The sequence below is a fragment of the Carcharodon carcharias genome, chromosome 6, assembly GCF_017639515.1.
Source record: "Carcharodon carcharias isolate sCarCar2 chromosome 6, sCarCar2.pri, whole genome shotgun sequence".
In the NCBI taxonomy this organism is placed as follows: domain Eukaryota; kingdom Metazoa; phylum Chordata; class Chondrichthyes; order Lamniformes; family Lamnidae; genus Carcharodon; species Carcharodon carcharias.
Window position 1 is genome coordinate 154,474,620 of NC_054472.1, and position 14,468 is coordinate 154,489,087.

At 44.5% G+C, this 14,468-nt stretch overlaps 1 protein-coding gene across 1 annotated transcript in view; it reads left to right on the top strand.

Moving 5' to 3' along the window:
* The window catches only part of tg (thyroglobulin), a 463,025-nt gene that overhangs the window by 8,154 nt on the left and 440,403 nt on the right, over positions 1-14,468 (top strand). The window contains exons 5-6 of the mRNA XM_041189302.1: positions 1,971-2,130; positions 7,441-7,547. Coding sequence (XP_041045236.1) covers positions 1,971-2,130; positions 7,441-7,547 — 267 coding nt within the window. The remainder of the gene's footprint in view (positions 1-1,970; positions 2,131-7,440; positions 7,548-14,468) is intronic.

Sequence of the window (14,468 nt, forward strand, 5' to 3'; positions counted from 1 at the left end):
CCGCTTAATTGGCACCACATCCACAAACGTTCACTCCTTCCACCACCATCGTACAGTAGTAGCAGTGTGTACCATCTCCAAGATGCATTGCAGGAATTCAACAAGGCTCCTTAGAGAGCATCTTCCAAACCCATGACCACAACCATTCAGAAGGACAAGGGTAGCAGCTAAATGGGAACACCACCATCTGGAAGTTCCCTCCAAGTCACTCACCATCCTGACATGGAAATATATTGCCATTCCTTCACTGTCACTGGGTCAAAATCCTGGAACTCCCTCCCTAACAGCACTGTGAGTGTACCTACACCACATGGACTGCAGCGGATCAAGAAGGCAGCTCACCACCACCTTCTCAAGGGCAATTAGGGATGGGCAATAAATGCTGGCCTAGCCAGTGAAGCCCACATCCTGTAAATGCACAAACAAAAAGGAATTTTCCAGAAAGTGGTCACTTTACATTGTCAGGCATCTTTTGCTCAGTGTGCTTTCTTGTATTTCTTTAAAAACACACATGTCTCCCTTAAAAAGTTCAATATACCCATAAATAATTTGTGACAGTAATTGGCTTTTCATGACACATAACACATTTGTGTAGGTCTAGTAAAGCCAAGGAGGGCTAGGCTGGGGATGGTGGAGCCCTTGAATCATTAGACAGATGGAAGCTTTACAAACTGCCAATCTTCAAGGTCAATTGATGTATGAGTTAAATAATTTGTTTGCAGAATGAACTGTGAATGGCAAAAGATATAATTTTTTTTTTTAGAATTGTTCTCAGCTGAGTAAGAGAATGTCATGTGCAGCTCCACCTTGGGTTACTGACTCTCCAGGAGGAACAAAGGAAAATGAGTAGGCCATTTCGCTTCCTGAGGCTTGTTCTGTCATTCAATGAACAGAGGCAGACAGCCAATTTGCATATGTAAGGCCCCAATTAAGGCAATTTTGCCAGCACTGGAGCAGCATCACTGGGGCCATTGGAGCCAGAAGCTCTATTCTCCAGAAAGGGGGCCTGCAGCCCCAAAGAGCCATCTGGAGGCTTTCACCCTGACAATTCTTTTTTAAACTTACTCCTCTGAGGGCACCTCCATAGTGAGGCACCCTCTTGATCTCCTACAAGTCTCAGCATCACCCACCACTCCCTATTGGACTGCAAGCTCGGAGGCAGCCGATTAGGAGGCCACCTCCAGGAAAGGAGCCTCCTTGATCTGGCTTCCAAAAGTACAGACTTGGGAGCCCCATTTGGTCTTGGTGTCAGTGTCCCTAGGACCACAGACAAATCCTGCCAATATTAATACCTCCTTCAGTAGCAGCCAGGCCTCTGGGCTGGTACATCCTGGGTTCAAGGCCCAATCCAGGACTTGTGTGCCACAAGTAATAGTGTTCATGTGGATCAAACTTTCATGAGGCCAAGTGGTTCAGTTAGCACTCTGGTCTCTGGGCCGGAAGGCCCTGGGTTCAAAATCTACTCCAGGACTTACACCATTTGCGTACAATTTACATGGATTGAATTGACGGGATTCAGTCATCTGAATGGTTAGGAAGTGCTGCAGAATGACAGCAATCGAGCCAATTTATTTCCCGTACCGGCAGAGGTAGTTCATAGAGTCTTGTCTCCTTACCTTGCTTGTTAATGTGGAGTGGTACCCCTCAAGTTACATAACCAATTGTCTCTAACAGAGAGAGAGGTCCATGGTCTCTCATGGGCTATTGCTAATTACCTGAGTAGAAGAAGGTTTGGTGTAAAACTAACCCATGATATACTCACCCATCTTAATTGAACTAACATGACTAACATGGTGCAGAACCTTTGAAAATCCCAGCAATCTTGTTAACAGTGATCAGGTGTCAGAAAATCAGATCAATGTTATACCCAGATTTAGTTGCCACTAGCAAGGCTCTGAATTGAGAGGGAAGTCTCTCAGAGTTACTCAGATAAAACTTTTATTTTCTTATTCATATTGTTTTGCACAAAGGTCCTACAAGCTGTGAGATTCGAGACCGGCGAGTTCTCCATGGTCCTGGGGTGAGGTCACCACCCCAGTGTTCCAAAGATGGAAAATTTTTACCCGTCCAGTGCAGGTTTGTTAACACAACAGATATGATGGTCTTCGACTTAGTCAATAACTTCAACAGGTAAGACGGAGGAAATACTGCTTAAGTAATATTAAGTTGCTGGATTGGAAGCTAGTGTAGGTCAGAGAGCACAGGGGCAATCTGTGAAGGAGGCTTGGTCCAAGTTAGGGAATGGGCAAGATAAGCTCAGGTTTACAGAGAGTGTAAGGTGGGAAGCCCACCAAGAGCCCATGGGTAGAATTTTATGGCCCGTTGCGGCAGGGCCAGGGCCGTAAAATGCAGCAAGCCATTCGGTGGGACTGTAAAATTCTACTACATGTATTTAATCAGGCCTAATTGTAAATTGAATAGCAAAATTAAAAAAATAATAATTTTCTTACTTTAATAAAGTTGATATCTCTCTCATTTATAACCACATTGAAAGCACAAGGCAGAGCTAAAATAACAGCTGCTATTGTTCATCCCTCCACCAGGGGGAGATGTGCAACAAATTTTGGAAGAATACGAGGTCAAGAAGTAAGAGCATGAGTAGACAACATGCCCTATCGAGTCTGCTTCGCTATTCAATAAGATCATGGTTGATCTTTGAGTTTCAAGCACAAAAACAAAAACAGAAAAGCAAAAGACCAAGCACAAAACCAGTCATTTGGACTTGGTGTAATCTCGAAGAGGACAATTGAGGCCAATCAGGCACAGAAGATGTATATTTACACAATTGTGGGGTCCGATGTGCTATAAGCCTGTCTGAAGTTCATACCTATTTCAGATTGCTATAAAATTCTACCAGTGTCAAGGAGCAGATTCCATAGCAAGGAAAGTCAGTGTGGATAAGTACTTCAAGGATAAAATGCTTATACCTATAAAATTGCAATAAAATAAATTGAAGCTTTGAATTGAAAATTTTCTCCCCTCCTGTCTTAATCCATACAGAGTTTGGGTGGCATTGGCAAAATGGTTATTTTTTAATACATGAACTTTGTTGGTGTTGGTGTTTGACCATGGGGGTGTAGGGTAGGGGTGCGGTGAGGGGTGGCTTGGGGGCATTGCAACTAAACCAAGTCCTCTCCTGATCAAAGGTTCAATTTTAGCAATTTCCAGCATCGGCCACTGGATGGCAGTCTAGACATTTCTTAAACCCTACTTCTAGCCAAGGATTTGGTCATCAGCCGTTAAAGCTCATTATGTGGTTCAGTATTGAATTTTGTTTGATAATGCTCCTGTGAAGTGCCTTGTGATGTTTTATTATGTTAAAGTCAATGTAAATAAAATTGTTATTATTGTTAATAACAACAACAACACTACTCTCCTCCGTCTGGCTGAACTTGTTCTCACGCTGAACAATTTCTCCTTCAACTCCTCTCACTTCCTCCAAATAAAAGGTGTGGCTATGGGTACCCGCATGGGCCCCAGCTATGCCTGTCTCTTTATGGGGTATGTGGAACATTCCTTGTTCCAGTCCTACTCCGGCCCCCTTCCACAACTCTTTCTCCGGTACATCAGTGATTACTTCGGTGCCGCTTCATGCTCTCGTCGGGACTTGGAAAAATTTATTAATTTTGCTTCCAATCTCCACCCCTCCATCATTTTCACGTGGTCCATCTCTGACACTTCCCTTCCCTTCCTTGACCTCTCTGTCTCAATCTCTGGTGATAGACTGTCCACCAATATCCATTACAAACCTACCGACTCCCACAGCTATATCGACTACAGCTCCTCACACCCCGCTTCCTGTAAGGACTCCATCCCATTCTCTGAGTTCCTTCGCCTCCGTCGCATCTGTTCCGATGATGCTACATTCAAAAACAGTTCCTCTGACATGTCCTCCTTCTTCCTTAACCGAGGTTTTCCACCCACGGTCGTTGACAGGGCCCTCAACCATGTCCGGCCCATCTCCCGCGCATCCGTCCTCACGCCTTCTCCTCCCTCCCAGAAACATGATAGGGTCCCCCTTGTCCTCACTTATCACCCCACCAGCCTCCGCATTCAAAGGATCATCCTCCGCCATTTCCGCCAACTTCAGCATGATGCCACCACCAAACACATCTTCCCTTCACCCCCTTTATCGGCATTCGGTAGGGATTGCTCCCTCCGGGACACCCTGGTCCACTCCTCCATCACCCCCTACTCCTCAACCCCCTCCTATGGCACCACCCCATGCCCACGCAAAAGATGCAACACCTGCCCCTTCACTTCCTCTCTCCTCACCGTCCAAGGACCCAAACACTCCTTTCAAGTGAAGCAGCATTTCACTTGCATTTCCCCCAACTTAGTCTACTGCATTCGTTGCTCCCAATGTGGTCTCCTCTCCAATGGAGAGACCAAACGTAAACTGGGCGACCGCTTTGCAGAACACCTGCGGTCTGTCCGCAAGAATGACCCAAACCTCCCTGTCGCTTGCCATTTTAACACTCCACCCTGCTCTCTTGCCCACATGTCTGTCCTTGGCTTGCTGCATTGTTCCAGTGAAGCCCAACTCAAACTGGAGGAACAACACCTCATCTTCCGACTAGGGACTTTACAGCCATCCGGACTGAATATTGAATTCAACAACTTTAGGTCGTGAGCTCCCTCCCCCATCCTCACCCCCTTTCTGTTTCCCCCTTCCCTTTTTTTTCCCAATAAATTATAAAGATTTTCCTTTTCCCACCTATTTCCATTATATAATAAAAAAAAACCCCACTAGAGCTATACCTTGAGTGCCCTACCATCCATTCTTAATTAGCACATTCGTTTAGATAATATCACCAACTTTAACTCTAACACCTATGTGTTCTATTGTACTATTGTCGTTGACATCTTTTGATGATCTGCTTCTATCACTGCTTGTTTGTCCTTACAACCACACCCCCCCCCCCCCCACCTCTCTGTCTCTATCTCTCCGCCCCCCACACACACACCTTAAACCAGCTTATATTTCAACTCTTTCTTGGACTCGAACTCAAGTTCTGTCGAAGGGTCATGAGGACTCGAAACGTCAACTCTTTTCTTCTCCGCCAATGCTGCCAGACCTGCTGAGTTTTTCCAGGTAATTCTGTTTTTGTTTTGTTATTATTGTTGTTTGGCCTCCTTAAACCAGTGATCCATCTCAGCTTGGGCGTTTTGAATGAAGAACCGCACTATGCAGCGGATTTACTTGTTGACCCATGGGCAGCTTGGAAACATTAGCTCTGAAACAAACTGTTGAACCACATTGTGGGTTAAAAAGTTTCAACAGTCCTTTGATAAAGTAATTAGATGTAGTCCATAAAGGACCATGGGCCTTTAGAGAGAGGCAATTGGTTATATGTAGCTTGATGGGAAACACTCTCCAAGCATGGGGCAGGGTGAGGAGGCAGGCCTCCATGAACCAGCGCCATTGGTGTAATTCTGCACCACCCTTCTCAAGGACAATTAGGGATGGGCAATAAATGCTAGGCTAGCCAGCAATGCCCACATCCGGTGAATGAGCAATAATAAAAACTCTTATCGATCTAGCCAACTGTGCTAACCAACCCACAATAGAGATCTTGACAAGTCAAAAATACATTACACGTAGTAAGGAATGAGTTCTTTATTAGCTGGGATGGTGAGGAGTTATGGATCATCATTGAACCCTGGGTCTTGCGTGACTGCCTTGGGGACTTGGAGAGGAATATCTCAGTTTTTCATTAATTGATTGTAGGGTTGTTTCTCCCTCACAGGGATTATGTGGTCAGAGGGTTGGTGACCAGTGTGGATATATTTATAGTATGGGCTTGATGTGTGCTATTTTCTCGCCCTTGTTTTCATTTTTTTTGTAGGCATCAGCCTTTGGCTCATTGGTAGCACTCTCACATAATCTAGCCTGACACATTAGTGCAGTACTGAGAGAGAGAAGTTAAATGTTAAACCGAGAGCTTTGTCTACCCTCCCTATTTGAAGTATTTGAAGAAGAGAGAGGCCTTCTGGTGGCCTGGACAGCCCTCAATCAATACTTAATACAGATGACCTAATCCCTATCGCATTGTGAGTTATAGGATATGCTGTGCACAAATTGGCTGTTGAAATTTCTACATTTCAAAAGTGACTACACTTCAAAAGTGTTTTATTGGCTGTAAAACACTTTGGGACAGTTAAGGTGACAAAAGTTGTTATATAAATGCTATTTTTTTCCCTCTATCTTGGGTATCCTCTCACAGCTGGGAGCTGCTTTATTGACATGGGCCAGAAATAGAAACCAAGGTCAGAATTTTCCACACAGGGACCCCAATGTCAGGGCCAAACGTAGGTGAGAATCCTGCACTGTGTGGGGTACAGTTACCCAGCAATGATTTTCCCCAAATTGGCCAATTAATGGGCAGGGAGTGGGAGGAAGGGAGGACTCTTGCATCCAATTAAGGTTGGTGGGTGAGCTCTCAAACATGGAGGGACAATAGGAGGCCCTCCAGTACTGGAGTAGTAGAAGGTTGTCTTTTCAGGTAAGAGAGAGAGGGTGTCTCAAGATGGAGGCACCCTCTTGCCAACCTTTTAATTAGCCTTTAAATACCCCCAAATGTCTACCTGCTACATGTCGGCAGGCATCCCTCCTGCCCTCCCCACTTCGCTTCTGGAAAAATACCCTGGGGGCGGGATGGAGCCAGCAAACCAGCGTGCTGGCTGACAGTGCAAAGTTTCTCGCCTGCCCACCTCCGTGCTTACCCCCATTGGTGACTAAAACACCTGCCCCATATATGAGTAGATTCTGGGTTAGGATGGGATCGAGCTTTGGCAAGGTGCCAGAAAGCCTGAAACTGTTAAGAAAGAAAGAACCTTTGTGTCTATAGCGCCTTTCATGATCTCAGGATGGCCCAAAGCCCTCCACAGCCAAGGAAGTGCTTTTGAAGCAGAGTCAGAGTTGTAATGGGGAAAACTTGGCAGCCAAATGGCACACAACAAGCTCCCATAAGCAGCATTGAGGTAAAGAACCAGATAAACAGTTTCAGTGATGCTAGTTGAGGGATAATTATTTCCCAGAAACCAGAGAGAATGTCCTGCACTTATTTGAACCTTGAATCTGAAGGGTCACGTGTTTATTTTCTTTAGGCATCAATTGACTGCCAAGACCACAAAGTGTACTCCAGCCATATTTAATACTTTTGGGAGGCGAGAATGGGAGGGGGGTGCACTGGAACAAGTAGTGATTGGAACTAGTTAAAACATTTGTTTTTCATCAGGAATTGCCGAGGACATCCAAATTAGGAACCTGTTTATTTATAGTTTTAAGTATGATTTGCCAGAACAAGCACATGACATTCTCAAAAAAATAATAATCTAAAAATAAAAGAGTGCCAAATTGTGAACAGTGTTTTCATCCTCAGTATATTTTTTACTAAAGTGGAATTTGAGGAATTATTTGTGCCCTTTCCCTCCCAGGTTCCCAGATGCATTCCACACATTCAGTGCCTTCAGGAGGAGTTTTGCTGAGGTTTCTGCTTACTGTTATTGTGCTGACAGCTTGGGACGGGAGCTTCAGGGCACAGGTGAGTGATCACACTTCACGGTAGGGCTGTTAAAACAAGTGGTATTAATATGCTTTTCCCTCAGGTTTGGTCCCCTTCTTCCCTCAAATCATTGATTCCCCACTGGGCTGCAGCCCCACTGGCATGGCATCTATCAGGTACCATGTGACACTTCTTGATGAGGAAGCCTAGTCAGCGACCATTGTGGTGAGGGCAGCATATCTCAGCCAACATTCACATACTCACACTTTGCACCTTGGGTCACAGGACAGTGATCAAGACTGGGACTCCAGTTGATAGCTATCCCCATCCCCAGAGTCCAGAGGCCCGAAGATCAACTGTAATATCCAATTACTGGCCTGACTAAGCACAGGCCAAGGATTGACATTTAACCAAAACTGGTACTCAGGAGAGTGGAGAGAATAGCACAACATTCCATGTAGTGCCAAGCTTTACTGATGCTCTTGGGCAGCGCCAAGAGATGGGCTGTTTTTTAAATTCTTTCACAGGATTTGGACATCGCTGGCTAGGCCAGCATTTATTGCCTGTCCTTAATTGCCCTGAAGAGGTGGTGATGAGCTGCCTTCTCAAATCACTGCAATCCATGCGGTATAGGTACATCCACTGTGCTGTTAGGAAAGGGAATTCCAGGATTTTGACCCAGCGACAGTGAAGGAATGGTAATATATTTCCAAGTCAGAATGGTATGTGTCTTGGAAGGGAACATGCAGGTGGTGGTGTTCCCACGTTCCTGCTGTCCTCGTCCTTCTAGGTGGTAGAGGTTGCAATTTTAGAAGGTGTATCTTCAAAAGTAATCTGTAGAGCTTTCAACTTCAGCAGGGTGTGGAACAAGTGCTTGTGGATCCACTTAAGTTTCCTTTCTCATTAATACAGGCCTCCACCAAAGATAGAATTTCTGCTCAATGTTTTTTTTCAGATGCCCCATGAACTTAGTGGCCGTGTTCCAAAAGAATTAGTGCCACAGCCACCTCCTATCAATGTGCCTTGGCAACTCCTTTAGTCACATCTTCTTCTGCTTTCTAGGGCCTACCCACTCACCTTGACAGAACCCTTAAGTGCATTGACAGGCAGAGGGATCTGGGTGTACAGGTCCATAGGTCACTGAAAGTGGCAACGCAGGTGGATAAGGTAGTCAGGAAGGCATATGGCATGCTTGCCTTCACTGGCAGGGGTACTGAGTATAAAAGCTGAGAAGTCATGCTGCAGCTGTATAGCACCTTGGTTAGGCCACACTTGGAATATTGCATGCAATTCTGGTCGCCACATTACCAGAAGGATTTGGAGGCATTGGAGAGGGTGCAGAGGAGGGATACCAGGATGCTGCCTGGCCTGGAGGTTATTAGCTATGAGGAGAGGTTGGAGAAACTCGCATTGTTCTCACTAGAGCAATGGAGATTGAGGGGTGACTTGATAGAAATTTACAAAATTATGAGTGGCATGGACAGAGTAGATAGTCAGAAGCTTTTTCCCAGGGTGGAAGAGTCAATTACTAGGGGACATAGATTTAAGGTGAGAGGAGAAAACTATAGAGGAGATGTGCGGGGCAAGTTTTTTGTGCAGAGGGTAGTGAGTGTTTGGAATTCACTGCCAGAGTAGGTGGTGGAAGCAGGTACGATAGTGGTGTTTAAGAGGCAGCTTGACAAATACATGAATAGGATGGGAATAGAGGAATATGGACCCTGGAAGTGCAGAATGTTTTAGTTGACGGGCAATATGATCGGCGCAGGCTTGGAGGGCCGAAGGACCTGTTCCTGTGCTGTAATTTTCTTTGTTCTTTGTTCTATGTTCTTTGGCCTGGGTCAGTGACATTTGTGACTCTGAAACATCTTGGGACATTTTCCTCAATTAAGGTGCTATTGAAATGCATGTCATTATTGTTCCTTTAAGTTGCTGCAGTCTAGAGGGAATTGGCCTCAAAAATGGGACTGGGACCCATGACCTTTTCACTCAGAGGTATGGATGCTACCTACTGAACCATGACTGACAAGAGTTATGCAATATATATTCTAGGGTTAATCCTCTCGATATTGTATTGCTGTGAGACGGCACAATGATTTGTGGAAAGAATATTCTCCTTTGTCTTTAATGGTATATATTGGCACTGTAGAGTTGAAAGGGAGCATAATACCCTTGCAATGTAAGAGCACAGGGGACTGAGATGGTACAAGGCTCCTCATGAAAAGGATACCTAGATCTAAGAAAGATGGGGAGGGGGGAGTTACTAAAAATTATTAACAAAAAAAAAGCAGGAAAAGAAAGTAAAAGGCAAAAGAAATGAAGATAACACAAATGATCAGAGATCAGGTAAAATCATATGGCGCAGAAAGTTAAAATAATTACTAAAAGAAGAGAAACCATGGCCTGGATCTTCCATGGTATGGCAATCATCATCAGATTGCCGCTCCGCTCAAACCTTTCCATGCCTCGTCACTGCTCAGAATATCTTGCTGCGTCTACTAAGCCTAGCTTCTCCAAAAATGTGGAATGCAGTATCCACTGAAGAGCAGCATCGCAATGTATTTGTCAATGTATTAAACACCACTATCATACCTGCTTCCACCACCTCCTCTGGCAGCATTGGGGGGAAGACAGGACACGGTCCCTTTTGAAGGCACTAGCTGCCATTTGGTAAGTTTAAATGTTAATGAATGGGCGAGTGGATGAATAAGTGAATGGGTAGTGTGGTAGTGTCGATAGGTTGGCGAGGTAAGTGGGTGAGTGGGTGGGGTTGGTGAGGTGAGTAGTAGGGTGGCAGGTGGGTGAGGTGGCAGGTGGGAGAGGTAGGCTAAAGGGTGAGTGGGTAGGTGGGTTGGGGTGTAGTCGGGTTCAGAGGGTAGTCAGGTCGGAAGCTGGTCAGGTCGGGTCAGGGCGTAGTCAGGGGATCGGCAGAGGTCGCCGAGGAGTTCGAGGGGGGAGTTGGAGCATCAGTTTGAATGATTGGGGGTCAGTTCTGTAGCTACCAAGGAGTTAGACTAGATTTTAATCTGGCTAACATTTCTTGGGTAACTATTCAGGAAAGTACCACAGAACTCTCCAAGGTCTCTGATTCTAGGTCAGAATTGAAGACTTTTGTGGCGGATCCAGGGAGCAGGGGAATCGCCTATAGGAAGTTCAAATTTCCTGGGAAATTGCCATGGAAATCAATCTGAGTGGACTTCTGCAGAGTCCCGATGCACATCTTAGGCTGTACACCCAATCTCCAGTAAACCAGAGACTGAAATATCTGAGCCAATAAATAAAAACTATTTAAACTGCTGGTACAGCAATGTATCCAATACTCAAAACAAAATTGATGAATTGGGGGCAATTATTTGTAGACAGGATCCAGGTATCATGGGGATGACTGAAACACAGCCATATAAAGAACAGAATTGGCAACTAAATATTTGTTAACACACTTAGGAAGGAAAGCAAAAGGAAGGGCAGTGGAGTAGCTGTATTAGTTAAAAATACCATAATGACAATAGAAAAAAGATTCAACAGGGTGGATACAGATTCCATATAGGAACATGAGTAAGGTTAGGCCATTCAGCCCCTCGAGCCTGCTCTGCCATTCAACTAGATCATAGCTAATTGTCCATCTCAATGCCATTTTCCTGCACTATCCACATATCCCTGGATGTAATTTGTAACCAGAAATCTATCTATCCCTGTCTTGAACATACTCAATGACTGAGCTTCCACAGCCCTCTGGGGCAGGGAACTCCAAAGGTTCACTGCCCTCTGAGTGAAGAAATTCCTCCTCATTTCAGTCCTACATGGTTTGCCCCTTATTCTGAAACTGTGTCCGTTGGTTTTAGATCCCCCAGTCAGGGGAAACATCCTTTCTGCATCTACTCTGTCAACGCCCTTTAAGAATTTTGTAAGTTTCAATGAGATCATCTCTCAATCTTCTAAACTCTAAAGAATACAGATCCAGACTCCTCAATATCTCCTCATAAGACAGATCTGCTATCCCAGGAGTTAGTCTGGTGAATGTCCAATGCAGTCCCACTGTGGCAAGTATATTCTTCCTTAGGTAAGGATACCAAAGCTGTACTCCAGGTGCTGTGTCCCCAAGGTTCTATACAATTGAAGCAAGACATCTTTACTCCTGTGCTCAAAACCTCTTGTGATAAAGGCCAACATACCAATTGCCTTCCTAATTGCTTGCTGTACCTGCATGTTAACTTTCAGTGACAAGGACACCAAGGTTCCTTTGGACATCAATGCTTCCCAATCTCTGAGCATTTAATACACTGCACCTCTGTTCCTCCTACCAAAGTGGATGACCTCACACTTATCCACATTATATTTCATCTGCTATATTCCTGCCCACTCAAAGCAATCCAAATCCCTTTGAAGCTTCTTTGCATCATGCCCACAACACACTATCCAAATTAATTTTGTGTCATTCGCAAACTTGGAAATATTACATTTGATCCGCACATCCAAATCGTGATATAGATTGTGAACAGCTGGGGCCTAAGTATTGACCCTTGTGGTACCCCACTAGCCACAGCCTGCCAGCCTGAGAATGACCTGTTTATTCTATTCTCTCTGTTTTCTGTCCATTATGTATTGAGTTAAATGATGAGGGAATCCACCAACCTGAAAGGGGTATACTAAATAATAGTAGGGAATTGGAGAAAGAAAATCAGTGATACCAGAGTCTGTACTAAATGTGATTTAAAGAACAAAGCATCCGAAGACAGACAACACAATAAGAAATAGTCAGTATGAATCCTGAATGGCTAAGTTTTACAAACATACAAATTAGGAGCAGGCATAGGTCACTCGGCCTCAAGCCTGCTCCGCCATTCTATAACATCATGGCTGATGTGATTTTAACCTCTTATTTCTGCCCACCCCCTTGCTTATCAAGAATCTATCTACCTCTGCCTTAAAGATATTCAAGGACTCTGCCTCAACCACCTTTTGAGGAAGAGAATTCCAAAGTCTCACAGTCTCTGAGAGAAAATATTTTTCCCATCTCCGTCCTAAATGGGCGACCCCTATTTTTAAACAGTAACCCCTGAGTTCTAGATTCCCCCACAGGAGGGAATATCCTTTCTACATTCATCCTGTCAAGTGCCCTCAGGACCTTACAGATTTTAATCAAGCCACCTCTTACTCTTCTAAACTCCAGCGGATAGTAGCTTAGCCTGTCCAGCCTTTCCTCCTAGGATAACTCGCCCATTCCAGATATTAATCTAGTAAACCTTCTCTGAACTGCTTCTAATGCATTTACATCTTTCCTTAAAAAAGGAGACCAGTACTATAGACAGTCCTCCAGATGTGGTCTCACCAATGGCTTGTATAACTGAAGCATAACCTCCCTACTCTTGTATTCAATTGCCCTCACAATAAATGATAAAATTCTATTCACTTTGCTAATTAATTGCTTCACCTGACCTTTTGTGATCTATGCACGAGGACACCCAGATCTGCATCTGAGCTCTGTAATCTCTTGCCACTTAGAAAATATGTCTCTTTTTTATTTGTCCTGCCAAAATGGACAACCTCACATTTTCCTACATTATACTCCATTTGCCAGATCTTTGCCCACTCACCTAACCTATCTATATCCTTTTGTAGCCTCCTTATGTCCTCTTCACAACCTACTTTCCTACCTACCTTTGTGTTGTCAGCAAATGTCATTGGTCTCTTCAACCAATCATTTAGCACTTGTCTAGTACTTGTGTGGCGCGAATGTTACTTGCCATTTGTCAGCCCAAGCCTTGATTACAGATCTTGCTGCATTTGGACATAGACGGCTTCAGTATCTAAGGAGTCGCAAATGGTGCTGAACATTGTGTAATCATCAGCGAACAACCCCACCTCCATCATGACCTTATGATGGAAGGAGGGTCATTGATGAAGCAACTGTTTGGGTCAAGGACACTACCCTGAGGAACTCTTGCAGTGTTGTCCTAGAACTGAGATGATTGACCTCCAACAACCATAGCCATCTTCCTTTGTGCTAAGTATGGCTCCAACCAGTGGAGAGTTTTCCCCCTGATTCCTATTGACTCCAGTTTTGCTAGGGCTCCTTGATGCCACACTCGGTCAAAAGTGGCACTGATGTCAAGGGCAGTCACTCTCACCTCACCTGTGGAGTTCAGCTCTTTTGCCCATGTTTGAACCAAGGCTGTATTGAGATCAGGAGTTGAGTGACCCTGGTGGAACCCTAACTGAGTATCACTGAGCAGATTATTGCTAAGCAAGTGCCTCTTGATAGCACTGTTGATGACTCTTTCCATCACTTTACTGATGATCAAGAGTAGACTGATGGGGCAGTAATTGGCCGCGTTGGATTTGTCCTGCTTTTTATGTACAGGACACACCTAGGGAATTTTCTACATTGCCAGATAGATGCCAGTGTTGTAGCTGTACTGGAACAGCTTGGCTAGGGGTGCGGCAAGTTCTGGAGCACTATTGCCAGAATATTGTCAGGGCCCATAACCTTTGCAGTATCCAGTGTCTTCAGCTATTTCTGTTGTGTGGCACTGTGTCAAATGCCTTGTCAAAGTCCAAGTACACCACATCAACAGCATTACCCTCATTGACCTTTTCTGTTACCTCTTCAACAAACTCCTGCAAGTTAGTTAAACATGATTTCCCCTTTAGGAATCCATGCTGACACTTCCTTATCAACCCATATTTTTCCATGTGACTACTAATTCTATCCCAAATAATTGTTTCTAGAATCTTGCCCACCATTGATGTTAAACTGACAGGCCTGTAATTGTTAGGCTTATCCTTACAACCTTTTTTGAACAAGGGCTTAATGTTTGCAATTCTCCAGTCCTCTGGCCACCCCTGAGCTAACTACATAAATGCAAGTTGATCATTCTTTTCCTCCTTTCTTTCTTTGTTTCTTTCTTCCCTTCTTTCTTTCTCTGAATGAGTTCGAGAGGAAGGGGATAGAAAGGTATGCTG